Source organism: Bos taurus, chromosome 27, assembly GCF_002263795.3.
Source record: "Bos taurus isolate L1 Dominette 01449 registration number 42190680 breed Hereford chromosome 27, ARS-UCD2.0, whole genome shotgun sequence".
Classification (NCBI taxonomy): domain Eukaryota; kingdom Metazoa; phylum Chordata; class Mammalia; order Artiodactyla; family Bovidae; genus Bos; species Bos taurus.
Genome location: NC_037354.1, coordinates 41,808,093 through 41,824,339, shown reverse-complemented (window position 1 = coordinate 41,824,339; position 16,247 = coordinate 41,808,093). Strand labels below are relative to the sequence as shown.

General features: G+C 47.2%; 1 protein-coding gene across 7 annotated transcripts in view; it reads right to left on the bottom strand.

Moving 5' to 3' along the window:
* THRB (thyroid hormone receptor beta) overlaps positions 1–16,247 on the bottom strand; it is a 438,431-nt gene that overhangs the window by 74,255 nt on the left and 347,929 nt on the right. For 6 of the 7 annotated variants that reach the window (XM_005226186.5, XM_015460908.2, XM_024986438.2 and 3 more), the window contains one exon: positions 5,283–5,537. The exons of the other annotated variant lie outside the window; for it this stretch is intronic. In XM_005226186.5, coding sequence (XP_005226243.1) covers positions 5,283–5,537 — 255 coding nt within the window. The remainder of the gene's footprint in view (positions 1–5,282; positions 5,538–16,247) is intronic. 7 annotated transcript variants of the gene reach the window in all.

Sequence of the window (16,247 nt, the reverse complement as noted above, 5' to 3'; positions counted from 1 at the left end):
ACTTCTCTTGCTTCAAGCACAGAGCAGACCTACAGAGAAAATTCAGGGAGCTCCCCAGTTTGTTGCTTTTTCCCTAATTCCAGGAAAAAAATGGGTCATTCTATTCCTTGTTTTTCCCACCAGGTCCGAGTGTTTCAGGAAGCTCCCTGACGGATACCAAGGCCAAACATCCAGGGATGGAGGGCTGGCTGGCTGGCTTCCGCAGGGCTGGCAAGATCCAGCTCCAGGGGTGCATGCACCTGTCCGGGACCCATCCCCGTGGGGCTAGTGAGACTGTGGTCCCCAGGGAGAAGCTCAGGGGGGCACAGAAGCTTGAAAGGAGAAGCCTTGCAAGAACTTGAAAGAGAAGCTGGACTCCAGTCAGACAAAGTGGGATTCTCAAGAAGGGCTCAAGTCCCAGAAGGATGTTACTGGATGGAGTGAGTAAGCAGCACACCCAGCTGGCAATTAAGGTAAGCCACATCTAAAGGGAAGGACAAACCGAGAAGGAGACCTGGGGGCTCCCCTGGTGCACTCAAGGAAGGGAATCGCCGTTCAGTCGCTAAGTCGTGTCCAACTCTTTGCAGCCCTGTGGACTGCAGCACACCAGGCCCCCCTGTCCTTCACGATCTCTGAGACTTCGCCCAGAGTCATGTCTGTCAGTCAGTGGTGCTGTCTGACCACCTCATCCTCCTCTGCCCTCTTCTCCTCCTGCCCTCAGTCTTTCCTAACATCAGGGTCTCTTCCAACGAGTCCGCTCTTCGCATCAGGTGGCCAAAGTATTGGAGCTTCAGCTTCAGCATAAGTCCTTCCAATGAATATTCAGGACTGATTTCCTTTAGGATGGACTAGTTGGATCTCCTTGCAGTCTAAGGGACTCTCAAGAGTCTTCTCCAACACGACAGTTCAAAAGCATCAATTCTTCATCCAGCTCTCAGCCTTCTTCATGGTCCAGCTCTCACATCCGTACATGACTATGGATGCACATTCCCCGGTGTCCACTAGGTGGCAGACCCTTTCCTTTACTGTTGCTAAGAGGTTGTGCGTAATCGCAGGCACCTCCTGATGCTCACGTCTTAAGGATCTCTTATGAGTGACTGAAATATAGATTCCTGGGCCCCTTTCCAGAACTTCCAGTTCAGTTCTCTGGGGCCTGAGATTCTGCATTTCTAAGAAGGTCCAGGTACTGCACCATCTCAGACTCCGGGAGGGGAGGAGGTGGGCGCGAGCTGAGCAATCAATTCACATTGTGGCAAAAAAAACTCCGCGGAGGTGGAGCTTGGCTGCGGGGAGGGAACGGGATGGCTTGCTTCGGGTTGGAAAGAGCCTCCGGCACTAGAGCAGATTTCAACTGTGAGATCTGTAGCAGAATGTCAGGGCTCCAGGGCGCTCTTTTTATTGAAATATGTTACCAGTTAGTTTCCTTAGAATGACTGTAACACACAGGAGCACACATACGCCTAGACTGAAATAAGAACAGTATTGAGATCAACCCGAGAAAGAAGACATTTGGTACCTACCAAAAATCAGCCTAAAGAAAAACATTAAGAACGCTGCTGCTGCTGAGTCACTTCAGTCGTGTCCGACTCTGTGCGACCCCATAGATGGCAGCCCACCAGGCTCCCCCGTCCCTGGGATTCTCCAGGCAAGAACACTGGAGTGGGTTGCCATTTCCTTCTCCAATGCATGAAAGTGACAAGTGAAAGTGAAGTCGCTCAGTGGTGTCCCACCCTCAGCGACCCCATGGACTGCAGCCCACCAGGCTCCTCCATCCATGGGATTTTCCAGGCAAGAGTACTGGAGTGGGGTGCCATTGCCTTCTCTGAAGCATAAATCAGCAAATCTCAAACAATTTACAAAACAGCCCGCCCAGGACGGCCCAGTCCTTGGTTCTGCTGCAGCAGGCTTATGCCTGGGCTCTGGACTGCGTGACTGACTGGTGAGTTTGACAACATCCAGCTAGAGTCTACACTGCCCAGGAAGACGGATCCACCGAGCACAGCTCTGAACGCCAGCCGCAGCGCTTTTTGGCAATGGCAGTTTGTAAAGCTTCCTCTCAGTTTCTGTACTTGCATCAACAGACACAGGTAAGAAGTAGGTTTGCAGCAGGGGCCCCAACCACAAGGGCTCCCTCAGTGGCTCAGAAGTAAAGAATTAGCTTGTAGGAAACGTGAGTTCCATCCCTGGGTTGAAAGATCCCCTGGAGAAAGAAATGGCAACCCACTCCAGTATTTTTGCCAGGAAATCCCATAGACAGAAGAGCCTTGTGGGTTACAGTCCCTGGGGTCAAAAAGAGTTGGACACGATTTAGCAGCTAAACAACAATCCAACCACGAACCACACTCAGAGGTGCCTTGGTCTAGACCGGCTAGATCACTGATTTGGGAGATGAGTTTTAGCACAACTTCAAGCCATCTATTTGTTCTTTTGGCTTCTTCACAGCAGACTCTTGACATTTTGTATCCTTTAAGGGTTAGTTGTTAGTGTTGTTCAGTCCCTCAGTTGCGTCTCTTTGCAACCCCATGGACTGCAGCACGCCAGGCTTCCCTGTTCTACACCATCTCCCAGAGTTTGGGCAAACTCATGTCCATCGAGTTGGTGATGCCATCCAACCATCTCATCCTCTGTCGTCCCCTTCTCCTCCTGCCTTCAATCTTTCCCAGCATCACGGTCTTTTCCAGTGAGTTGGCTCTTCACATCAGGTGGCCAAAGTGTTACTTGGTTTTCCTCAATTCCACTTGGGGTCCTGGAAATGGGGGGACTTGGATGGATTTTTGGCTCTGCTGCTATTTTTTCTTCAAGGCTGTGAAGGACAATGTCCTGCAGTTAGTAGCCACTTAATAAACACAGATGGGATGCACAGAATGGCAGCCCAGGAAACAGATATCGAGTGCGCCTGCGGGCTAGACAGAGAGAGCCAGGAGATCAGTGCCCAGCCTGGGTGAGAGAGCTCTTCTCACAGTGCCTGTGAAGAGGCAGCTGGCAAGCTGAGTACACAGAGAGCACCCAACTCCGAAAAGAAAAGCATCTAATCCAGATGTTTCCCTGGCCCCTCCGCCGCCTCATCAGACACGGGTGTCCACTGGCAAGGAGTGAAGTTACAAGGTTTCGGCCATGACCGCGTAGGCATCCCCAGACTCTCCATGCTGAACCAAGGCACTGCCTCGCTTCCACGCCGACGAGAATCCTGGCGGTTGCTCTGGAAACTGCAGGAGCATTTACCTTTGTTGTGTTCCTTTTACAACTAGAATCTGGAGGAAGGGCTTTCATTCAAGAGTTTAATTACATTTTCCTATTAAACAATTCTCTGCCTTGCAGCAAAAGAGTGCTGAATGAATGCAAAACGGATGGTCAAGTCTAACCTCCCCGAAACTTCCCACCCTACGCCACACCCAAATGTCCTGGTCTCCTCCCTCACCAGAGCGCGGCCCAGGGGATATGTGTGATTTAATGATGCTGAGCCAATAAGAGTGATCATAGCAAGGATGACGCTGACGTTCAGAGACCACAATGAGGGGTGCTGTGCTAAGTACTTCAATAGTGATACATTTTCTAATTCAATTCTGTCAGCAATCACATAGCTTTGCTCAAGGATGGAGAGTGGAAAGGGTGAGGCTCTAGCCCAAATACAGTAGACTCAAAAATCCGCAATCTTAATCACTGTGTTACAAGCAGTAGGGTCTTGGAAACCAAATAGAAACTCTCTCCTTTTGCTCTCAAGGTTTCCCAATAAACCAGAAAGTGTACAGTTGTCAAAAACCCTAGATATGCAAGGCCAAGTTTTCTCAAAATGACAGAGACGGATCCATGAATGAGTGAACGAACACAGATACCAATCAGGAATAAATCAAATTTAGTTTGTGGGTCCTTAGGTCATGAGGACACTGCAGTGCCCTGTAAACCAAAGCCTGACGTGTTTTTGATGCCAGCTCCTAAAATTTGAAGCTACGATGTGGTTACGGATTTTAAGATAAACTCTCGATTGTATTTCAAACAAATGTGCACACACACACACACACACACCTGTTCTATATCCCGACTCCTTTGGAAAAACTTACTTTGCTCTTTTTCTAAATATCCCTTTCAATTTCTCAGTCTCCTAAGTAATAAAGATGAGAGACAGTTCAAACCCAGATCCTCCCCAAGAGAACACGGATGGTTTTGACTGCATCAAATAAGAGCCTATACCACCATATTATTATTTGTTTAGATAATCCCGTTTTTCATTTGAGACAATCTGCACACCCAGCTGCCCAGGTCAACTGGTGCTTCCAAGCGGCTTTTCAAGTTTTCAAAAAAGTTAAAGGACCAGCAGTCTTTTGAGAAGGATGACAGAATCACGTGTTTACGCTCAATTTAGAACAGTTTGCAAAGGTCCTATGTGGCTGAAATCTAGGGCTCTCTACAAACGTTCATTAATAAATCTTGATATGTGCTGGGCAGATTTTCAAACACACCATTTGAAATTTTATCACAATAACACAATATTGTAAATCAACATACATTCACATAAAAACTTGATCATGAATCAAAGTCCTCAAAGAAAATGGAAAAGGACTTTATTTTTTAAAAATGCTAAATTGAGAAAGGGCGGAGGGTCAACATGAACTTGGACATTTAAAGACACTAACTGATTTAAGAAGTAAAGATTTTGGGAAGCCCTAAGACCATAAAGCGATCAACACAAAGACATCTGTCAGGGCGGAGGCGACCCGAGGTAAAGACCAGTTAAATCTAATGCAATCAGAAACTTAGGCCAGTTTAACATTTTTTATGAGGTGACAACCCCCTAACACCATAATCTCGCCTTTCAGGTTGATGACACAGGACTTAATGAGTCAAAGAAAACAACTTCAAACCTCTCTTTTGAACATGAATTGTCTATTTAGGTTAAAGGTAGATTTGGAGATCCTATTAGCTACTGGCACAACTGGGAAAAGTCATGCACACACACACACACGCACACACACTTCAAAGCAAGTAGTTATGTAATGCTAGCAGTGTCTGTTTCTACTCAGCTTCAAAAACAGAACTGAAGCCAAAACTAACAGCCCTCCTGCTCATTAGAGAAAGAAAAATGTCTTCTCCCCCAAGCGGCCCCAACAGGAAGCTGAAATCAGCTGCTCTCCTCAGAAACCCACTTCTTTTCTGCTCCACAGAAGGTCTGGGGGCACAGGCTCTTTGGAAGAGAGCTGCCGGGGAGCCACGTGGACCGCACACCTGGGCTCAGGGGAGACCCAGCACACAGTCACAACAGAGAGTCCTTTTCCTTGCGGCCACCCGGGTCTCAAAACAGCTGTTACCTTTGCATTTCTTCTCCTCCGTCTGGAAGGTCTGGGCGCTGGGTGCGCTCTGATCGCTCACGTCGTCGTGGTCCAGATGGAATATGGAGCTCGTCCAGGAGGCCTGGATGAGGGGCGACTGCTCATGTTTCAGGGGCCCGCGCCGCTCCGGATGGCTCTTCCGATGCAGGCAGGCTTCAGACATTCCCACGAGCTTCCACTCCGGCTCGCCGTCTGGACAAGGCTTCGGCTTGTCCCAGGCTGGAAGGCCATTTTCTGGAGGGTTGAAAAACACGACATGATGGGGCTGTTGGCACTGTCAAGACGGGGCCGAGAGGAAGAGGTCTGGAAGGCAAGCGCTTCCCCGGCTCGTGGGGGCTGCCAGCGTTCCCGGACCCTTCCACCCAACGGCGGCGATAAGACGCACTGAGCGGCCTCTGGCACGGAGCCCCGGCGCTGGACTGCCTGCGGAGGAGTCAACGCGTTTCCCCCAATTTTTAGCGCCTAGAAAGACGTGGGCTCCTCCACGGAAGGGCCGCCCTCTCGCCAGCCCCGCTCCCGATGGCAATGGCTAGGGAGCAAGTGGGCACCAATTTATGATACTGCTTAGATGACCATGTGAGGTCTCGAGGGTCAGGGCTGGCCGTGGACACTTTTCAGATCCTCGGGACATACAACGTCCAGGATGCGGCCTTGTTTGACTTGGGTGTTATCACCGGCTGACCTGAGGGGCACCCTGTTCCCTGAGAGGGACGTGCCACGTGGCTACATGAGAGCGACAACTCGGGCTCCTTGGCACCTTCCACTGCCGACAGGCTGGCATAAGGGGCTGGGTCTTCCAAGGGAAACTGTGCCAGTGGTTTCCACGTCCTCCGGAACAGGCGAGGTGAGAGGAGAGGAGGTCAGCAGATTGTGCTTTAGTTGGGGCAAATTAAGAGCTCTGATGACAGAAGAAAAGCCCCGCTCTCTTGCGCTGAGAAGCAGGCAGTTAACGCTTTCTGTGTGTGACGCTCTTTTCTCTACTCAGTTTCAAGGGGCGTGAAGGTCTGCCCTCCAGAAAACGGGAAACAACTGGATAATATCATGAAAACGTTCTCACACCAACTTTCCCTGGGGGCCAATTTTACCTCCTTGAATATCTTTTCTGAACACGGATATAAGGAAGAGAGTAAAAAGAGTAAGCGAATATAGGTGATTTGTAGATGCGTTCACATTAAAAAGCATAGTCCATCTGCTCACCCATACTTCCAGAAATTCTGTCAAAATAGGAAAAAACACAAATAGAGTTCTACTTTTAAGTGATTAGAGACGTGGAATGATTAACTGATAAGTGAATTTTCCTTTATGCTGAAATGACCAAAGGACTGTAGATATCCATATCGGACAGAGAGGTCCGCCCTGATCTATGTACGGTACTGGGAATTGAAAGCTGCTTTTCAGACATTTAAGATAAATTTTAAACTGTTAAATGCAAGAGTTAAACCTGCTTTTGGTTTTCACCAGCCCCCTCTGTAAAGCTGCTAGATGTCTTCAGAGATGTTGGTTAGGGTGGTTTTTCTAAAGGTGTCATCTGCTCCCAGACCTCCTTGGAAGCTGCGTTTACCATTTCTGGTCTTGGGACTACCTTGTGGAAGTCCTGACTCCCGTCCACTTCATTTCTAGTACAGGAGAAGACTGCGAACAAAATCACAGCAAGGCAGTAATAACCAACACTCAGTTTCTCTGTCACAGTAAGTGGAAATACTGCAGCTTGAAATAACCTCACTTGGCCAGTAAGAAATGATCCCCTTAAAAAAAAAATCACACAATGCTTGGGATGTAACATTTGATGTTATTCAGAGAGGAGCCCTGAAAATTCACTCAGTGCTCAGATCTGTGCTTGGCATTGTGTGAGGGGGTGACATAGCCCGGGGCCTTTCTCCTCAGTTGAGGTGGCATGATTCAATGCATGGTGAATCCTAAAGGTCAGGACTCCACCATGCCAGCTACTGGTGCAGTTATGGGCACTTATTCTCACTTCCCATGAAAAGAAAACAAAAGATTAGGATCTTGGGAGATTGTATGGCATTTCAGATGAAACACAGCTACGTAGAATTCTTTCAAGGACCTTTCATGGATATGAGGGTGTTTTCATGAGCTGAATATAAAGTCACTGAATGCGAGGATTAACTCTGCAAAAGGAGTTTCATTGCTTCTACTGATGTGAGACGTGTTCTCACCCATGTGTGTTTCTAGGATGTCTACTCAATCGTCACGGACTCTAAATCCTCAGTAAATTATATTGTGCAATGTTCCTTTGTAAGTAATGTTAAAGTTATCACAGTGGTTTTGTAGAGCCTCCAACATTTGATTTTTCTGCAGAAATTCTTAAAATGTGGTATCAATTCCCTTGACTGCACAGAAATTAAGAAATACAGCCTAATGGGTAGAGAGTGCTCCCCAGTGAAGGGAGCTAGTCAGCACTCGTGGATGAGAGACGCTGGAAGAGATCTCACCAAGGGGACGTTCTTCTTTATAGCATGGCCCATTAAAGCTTGCTCAGCAGGTCCCCTGGGCCAGCAAGAGTGGGGATTTCTTACAAGCAAGAGATGTTATTTGGAGGCTGAGACAAGGAATAAGATTTCCTTCCATTTTCCTAAGAAAAGAAGCCGAGGTGGTCTGGGAAAAGAGTTCCATTCCCTGGAGCCATGTCCAAGCTCGCAATTACGGTCTGCAATTACACTCATGATAGTGATATTCCGTTGCTCAGTTGGCAGGTTTTTTGGCTGGGGCACTGCTTAAGGAGGGTTCTCGGTTACCTTCCCAAGATGAACAGAAAGTGTTAGCCACTCAGTCGTGTCCGACTCTTTGCGACCCCATGGACTGTAGTCCCCCAGGCTCCTCTGTCCTTGGGATTCTCCAGGCAAGAATATTGGAGTGGGTTGCCATTCTTTCCTCCAGGAAATCTTCCTGACCCAGGGATCGAACCCATGTCTCTTACGTCTCCTGTTCTGGCAGGTGGGTTCTTCACCACTGAGCCACCTGGGAAGCCCCAAATTTTTTGGCTGTGCCAGGCAGCATGTGGGATTTTAGTTCCCAAGATGAAGAGGGCAAATATAATTCCTATTCCATTCCCAAGGAGGGATGAGACACCATTCCAGGCTCCTTCACTTCAGCTGACTGTGGGTGCTGTGCACTGTGTTACTTCCATGTTTGCTTAGCAATGAGGATTCCTGCTATTTCTCTGCCAACTCATATCCTTTGGTTCCCCCTAAACTCAAACCAATGAGACCAGGCTTACTGAGATAGGATGGGGCCTGGGAATTTGGATATTTACCAGGTTCTCCAGAAGGTTCTGATACCCAGCAGAGTTTGAGATCCACAGGGTTAAGAAAATCTAAGGTAAGAAAACAAATAATTGGCAGATTTCAGATAAAGGTGCAGTTTCCTTCTCAGACTTGAATGTTTTTTCAAAAACCTGTCCTTCTGAGGATTACCTGGGATACAAATGTGCACAATAGTGGAAATACATTTTTAAAAGGGAGAGTCTGGCAATGATAATATCTTATAGTTCCTGAAGTATGAGCTCCTAAACGGATCTCAGTTAACATCTGGCTTTTAATATTTCATATTCTAGGCATCAAGATAGTTAATTTAATAGGGCAGTTATGAGGCAAATTGATAAATAAGTAGAATCAAAGAAAAAAAAACTAGAGGGGGCCTGTGAACTGCTATGAAAATAACTAGACACACATTGACCTGTGTGTCTCAGGGCATTTAGATTTGAATGATTGCATTTGTGTTAGAGGACCATAATTCTAAGGGCTCAAATGACTAGAACTGACCTTAAAGGGTTTTTTCCCAAAAAGAAACAAACATAAATCCCACAGAACTACCTACATCCTATCTCTGGAAATTTCATTAAAGACAATAGAAAATAAATGTGTCCATGCAAAAAAAGAATTATATGAAAATATGCAAGTATTTCAGGACACAAAAGCAAGCTGATATCACAGAAAAGTGCTAAGGCAAGGGAAACAGAATTATGCCAGAGTGCTCAGCAAGGGGCTGCTGAGCAGGCTGGGGTTCCATGGCACTGATTATGAGTGTTGAGTTTGCATTAAAAGGCCATCAACGCAAGGCACTGAGACCCCAACCATATTCTGTGTTCAGGGGATGTATATATAATACGCTTTGCACACCCAGCGAGTGTGTACAATTATCACTGTGAAGCACGAGGCCGCTAAGGTCTCTGATTTCTGCTCACATGTTTTATTCCAACCCTAAGTTTTAGCCTTATGGAACTCTCAGACTGTGTACACATCCACTGGCTTTTATTTGTGGAGTCACGTAGAACAGGAGACTCATGTTTGGCTGAGCATTGACTACGGACCAGGTACAGAACTAGCCACTTTGATTCACCTTCCTGAACATCCCAGGAGTACACACTGTTCTACCGCCTGATTGACGGGGAAACTAGAATCCGGAGAAGCGCTTCATCTGCTGCTTCATATCTTCTGTACTGTTAACCGATACGGTCTCATTGGTTGCCTTAGTCTGATGAGTCGCCATTGACCTATGAATAGCCAGCATTTGATGACGACTTTGAAAGTGCTTTACACACTATGTTTATTGCCTTGTTCAATTTTCCCAGCCACTTGTTGATGTCTAAATTCGTCTCCCAGATTTCACTCTCTACCACCTACAATCCATGGTCCAGGCAGCAGCCAGAGTAACCTTTGAAAATGTACATCAGAGTAGACTTCCCTGCTACTGAGAATCTTCCGGTGACTTCCCATCAATACTGGAATGAAGTACTCAGGTCTTGCTGCAGCTTGTAGGCTCTGTGGTGTTTATCAGCCTGTCCCGCTGAGCTTCGCTCCTGTGCCTCCGCCTCCAGCTCTCTGTCTTCTGGACACGTGGACATCAAACCTGGGAAGCTCATTCCCAACGCAGAATCTTTGTAGAGATTCTTTCCTATGGCCGAGGTGCCCTTTCCCAGTCCTTACACAACCACCTCCTGTTTTCCCAAGAAAACCGCCAGAATCCACCTCGCCTTCTCCCTTTTACAGGAAGGTTAGATTTCCCCTTTGAAGAACCTATTGGGTTACATTTCTCCAGGAAGATACCTTAAATGAGAAACCAAATGGGCTGGACCGGTGTCCACCTTGGTGGAGGGAGACGGGATGAGGTTGGAAGCCTGGAGTCCAAGTCTTCCGAGAGGGCCTGAAGGGTCTTACTCTTGGGAAGATCAATTCCTGGCTCTAAGTGTCAGTTTTGCCATTTGCAAAAGGGCAACATAATATTGCTCATGGGATTTTTCTAAGACTCAAATGACATAATGTATGTGGATTAAGTGCTCTTCAGGTGAACATGTGTAACCTGACCATACGTATTGCCTTCTCTCCAAAGGGAACAATACTATTAATAAAATAATATGTTACTTTTGAGCATCCAGTGGCTCAGACAGTAAAGAATCTGCCTGCAGTGCAGGAGACCCAGGTTCAATCCTTGGGTCGGGAAGATCCTTTAGAGTAGGAAATGGCAACCGACTCCAGTATTCTTGCCTGGAGAATCCCATGGACAGAGAGGAGCCTGGCGGGCTACAGTCCATGGGGTTGCAAAGAATCAGACATGACTGAGTGACTAACACTTTCATTTTCACTTTTCATGTTACCTGTACTATGCTCAATGGACACAGGTACCTGACCTCTACCCTCAACACCACGACTGCCAGCAACACACCTACCATCACCACCTTGTCCTCAACAGAACGTGTGTGCAGGTGAGGTTGCTTTTGATGGCCTCCTACTTCTGGCTGCCTTTTCGCCATCTCTCTCCCTCCTCCTGAGTCCTCTGGGTGCTCGGTCCCCACTGTGGGCAGATCGCCTACTCACAGAGCTCTTAGTGACCTTGGGCAAGCCACGTCTCTGCTCTGCACTTCAGTTTCCTCGTCCGTAAGATGGGAACATTCTAACGCTGTGATGGTTAAATAAGTTCGTACACAAAAAGGTCTTGGACCAGTGCATGGCACAGTGTAAACACTCAGTAAGTGTTAGCTCTTCATTCAGGCACTCAACGATCTCTTTTCCTTGCCCCATCCTCCAGCCCAAGTCTTCTCTAAACAAGATTTTCAAAAACATCTCCAGAAAAAATGCTTGACAAATGACTTCACAGGCATGCGTAGCTGCCTCAGTTGCGTCTAACTCTTCGCTACCCTATGGACTGTAGCCCGCCAGGCTCCTCCATCCGTGGGATTCTCCAGGCCAGAATACTGGAGTGGGCTCCCATGCCCTCCTCCAGGGGATCTTCCTGACCCAGGGATTGAACCCTCGTCTCTTATGTCTCCTGAATTGGCAGGCGGGTTCTTTACCACTAGCGCTACCTGGGAAGCCCAAAGGACTTCACACCACTATGTTACTGGCTTGGCATCTGGGCTGAGTCACCCCTCTCAGCTGAAGTTGTGACTTAAAGAGGATGGTTGAGGAGTGTAAGTCCACAGCCCGGGAATGAATGTCTAAAGTTGGATTTCTGATGGCTGTGTAAGGCAGATGGGAGAGACGTTTTGATGAAACAGGCATTCCTGTGAAGGCTGGCCTGTCATCATACCCGGCTTGCTTAGCTTGCTTGGTCAGTCAAACAACACAATGGTGAAGACACAGCTTTGACCCCTATTCAACTTTCAAGACCTGGCTTACTGTTTAAACTCGCTTGAACCAATCCATCCACCCTCACACTTCCATAATTCCAAAATTTACCTCCCTTGCCCTGCATGCTACTGTTTACCAAATGATATAATCATTCACATAAATGTATAATTTTATTTTTTTTGTTACATTTACATTGCCTAGCACAATTCAATTATAACAATTAATATCCCTTGTTCCCCAATAGTCTGATAATTGCAAAGAGAAAACTGCTTCCTAAGCACAGACTCTGCCTAATTTCTTATCCAGAAGCCATTGGTTAGTCACAAGGTAGATTCATTTCTATTAAAACCAATTCAATGCAGATTTTCTACCACCAATAGTATTATCTTCCCAAACTGCTGGTGAAAATGAAAACTGTTTTGCTTCTTAGAGGCAGGGATAGGTTAGTGGATAAGACTATGGGCTCAGCTAGTCAAGGTTCAAATTCTGGGGCTTCCCTGGTGGGCTCAGCAGTTAAGAATTTGCTTGCCAATGCAGGGGACACCAGTTTGATCCCTGGTCCGGGAAGATCCCACACGCCATGGAGCAACAAAGCCTGAGTGCCACAGCTACTGAACCCGAGCCCTAGAGCCCAGGAACCATAGCTGCTGAAGCCTGAGCACCCTGAAGCCCGTGCTTGGCAACAAGAGAAGCCAGCACAGTGAGAAGCCCGCAGACCGCAACTAGAGAAAGCCCATGTAGCAGTGAAGACCCAGCACAGCCAAAAATAAACGAATAAAAATAAACATGAAGAAAAAAAGTTCAAATTCTAACTCTTCCACTTATCAGCTGTGTGACTTTGGGAAGATTGGATTTGTCCCTGGAATATCTGTCTTACTTGCTCTGTCTCTTCCATAAGGCAAGGACTTAGCACGGCCTCCTCGTGTGTCAGTGGTATCCCCCAGGTTTTTCTTCTTTACTGGCCTCTGACCAACTTATCCATCTCTTACACCCCACAGCTCTAAGCGCAGTCTTAACATGACAGGACCTCAATAAGTATTATTTGGAAATAATTGAATGTAATCTAGACAGGTCAAATTACCCCTGAAGCTGAACAGACCATAGACTCTCATCTATCCAGGAATTTCGACCTACAGAGCAATAGTGTGTTCTGTGTGAGACAAGTTGGCTAGCCTGCTCAGCATCAGTAGCAAGGGTAAGCCCGCTAGGGAGAGATGTGGGGTGCAGGCTGAGGGGAGCTCTGTGCTCAGAGAAGACAGAAAGGGCAGCTGAGTGACTCTGTTCCTTCCAGCCCCGGCTGGGTGAGCGCCCTCTTTTTCCTGACCAAGCCACAGGCGTGCAGCCCAGTTTGCTGCCCAGATGATGTGAATGGCAGAGCTCCACGAAGGTGCCATCGTGTGGCTGGGGCATCTCTGGGCCATCCTCTCAGGCCCCTTGGCCTGGCACAGCCCCCCAGCCCTGGCCTAGTAGCAGCTGGGATGGGGGTGCAGGCCTGTCTCCTGGTGCCCGGTGGTGGGGGGAGGGATCTGTCTAGGTGGCTCTACCAGCCTGTAGACAGCTGGGGATGGCTACCAGCCTGACTCCTCATCTCGGTGACTAACTGAGATTACTTCCCCTTTTCACTTTAAAAACACTTTCATGGCCAAGAAGGATCTTTGGAGTTGGTTTTGGGACATGAGTCCACCTTCTCCCCAGATTTCTGGCTTTCTGATTAAAAGCAATGTTTTTTGATTCTACCAACACTTGCCTTTCAAATATTGGTTTTTAAGCTGTGAGCAGCCAGACCTAAGTTCAGTAACACTAAAAATATACTGAGCACTTACTCTATGCCAGACTGGGCACCACAAATATAAATTACGATTAACTGAGCACCTACTGTGTGCCAGGCAACATCCTAAGTGTTTTCCACACATTATCTCATTTACATCATATAATAATAATCAAGAAGTAGGTGTTGTTTCTGTCATTTAAACCAATGTGGAAATAAGGGTCGGGGGTGGGGAAGTCAACTGACTCCTATATTTCTACTTAGAATGGGCTACAAAGTGCTCTTGGGCTTCCCTGGTGGCTCAGATGGTAAACAATCTGCCTGCAATTCAAGAGACCTGGGTTCGATCCCTGGGTGGGGAAGATCCCCTGGAAGAGGGCATGGCAACCCACTGCAGTATTCTTGCCTGGAGAATCCCATGGACAGAGGAGCCTGGTGGGCTACAGTCCATGGAGTCACAAATGGTCAGACACGACTGAATGACTAACACTTTCACTTTCACAATGTCCTATAATTATTAGTTCAATGTTTACATTTGTGAGTTCCTTAACCTCTGGGACCACGGCTTGTTCAGCTGCACACCCAGCATGCAGCGTGGGGCCTGGCCCACTGCACTGCAGCACAGCTCTCCCCGCACCCACCCCCCATCTCCCCTCCACAGCCCAGTGGGAACTGGGACCAGTAAGCACATCCTTCTTCCCTTTGCTCTTGTTCTGGTTTCCCTCGGTGCAGCTCAGGGTCCTTTCCTGTGGTCCTCACACTCTTTCCCCTGAACTTTTCTTCCTTTACTTCCTTTTCTTTCCAAGTGCAATGTGTGTGTGCTATGTGTAGAGACAAAGCTATGGTTTCTGAGAACTGGGCAATAAAAAAGGCTGAGCGCCAAAGAATTGATGCCTTTGAACTGTGGTGCTGGAGAAGACTCTTGAGAGTCCCTTGGACTGCAAGGAGATCCAACCAATCCATCCTAAAGATTAGTCCTGAATATTCACTGGAAGGACTGATGCTGAAGCTGAAACTCCAATCTTTTGGCCATCTAATGCGAAGAAGTGACTCATTGGAAAAGACCCCAATGCTGGGAAAGATTGAAGGCAGGAGAAGGGGACGACAGAGGATAAGATGGTTGGAAAGCATCACCCACTCAATGGACATGAGTTTGAGCAAGCCCTGGGAGCTGGTGATGGACAGGGAGGCCTGGCGTGCTGGGGTCATAAAGAGTTGGACAGGACTGAGCGACTGAACAACATGTATCTATGGTTATTTCAAGATCTGAGCAGAGGTCTCCAAAGAAACTGGGCACTGGGAGGGCCCTAGCATCTGCCTCTCACAGTGTGAGAAACAAATAGTAACATTTTATTTGAAAATTTAGAGAGAAAACCTTTTATTAGATTGAATTGATATACATACAGAATGAATGAATGAAATATTGAGATGGGGGAAATTGTGCTCAAACCTTCCCACTAGGGCTTACTCCTGGAAACTTTATAAACAAGATCGCCGAAGGACCCTGTTCTGCCATCATCTAGTTATTTGAAACGCATCCTCAGAAATGTCGTCTTGTGGGCAAAGTCTTGCAAAATCAGCCTCCTTGTTCAGATAGACTGCCTTCCATCGCTGTGTGGTTTTGGCCTTCTTTTCCTGAGCACCCGCCTATTAATTTTCCCTCTTGTTGAGCCCAGCCTCTCTGCCCACGCGTGCAGGTGAATTTAGGTCTGCTATCTCAGAAGTTTTTCTCTCGTTTCTCCCGCAGCGGTTCTCAGTCCATAAAGGGAGCGAGATCTGGAAATGGCTAAGAGAGAAACAAACCTTTTCCTTATCTGGCTGGTCTCACTTCTCCAGTTTTCCTACGTATTCCATTAAGAAGTCACTATCTCCATGGAAAACAATCAGCGTAGCTGTGGAAATCGCAATAATTATTCTGAAACAGAATTCCAAAGCTCATCTCCTAGTAAGCCATTAACGTTTTTTGCAAGTGTGTGTTTATAACCTTTAAACGAAATGCACATTCATGTCTTTTAAAGTTTAGCCTGAAACAAAGTTAAAGACCAAACAACAAAATAACGTGTGTTCAAAGAGCCTGGTGGAAACTCCGCTTGGAGAGTCCCTGCGTGGAAACGAGGCAGTGAGCAGGACCACGAGCTACGTCTAAGAATGACCGACTCGGGGACAAGCCGACTGCTAGAGCACTGACCACAGGCCCCAAAGGCTGGAAAAGGGCTTTCTAGAGAACACAGCGGAATCTTCCCCTGGGAAGGGTCACTGGCTTTCCATAATTCATACTGGATTTAATCAGAGAATCCTCAGGTCAGATGACTCCAACATTGAGGTAATTATTTTAAAGGCCACAGAGATTCCATTTAGGATATTAAAGAGGCTACAGCTGTGGCAGAAACATTCCCATTAAAGAGCCACAAATGCACAGAAAAGGGAACAGATGTTTGTTGTCAGGGTTAAGTTTCTCCTGTGTGAAAGTTCAGATCATAACGTTTATTCTTGTTGCCAGTCTGAACCCACAATTTTGAAAAAAACATGAGGTCATCTGTAACTCTGGCCTCGTTTTTTCGTTCCCAAACTTGAAATACCTCTTTCAAA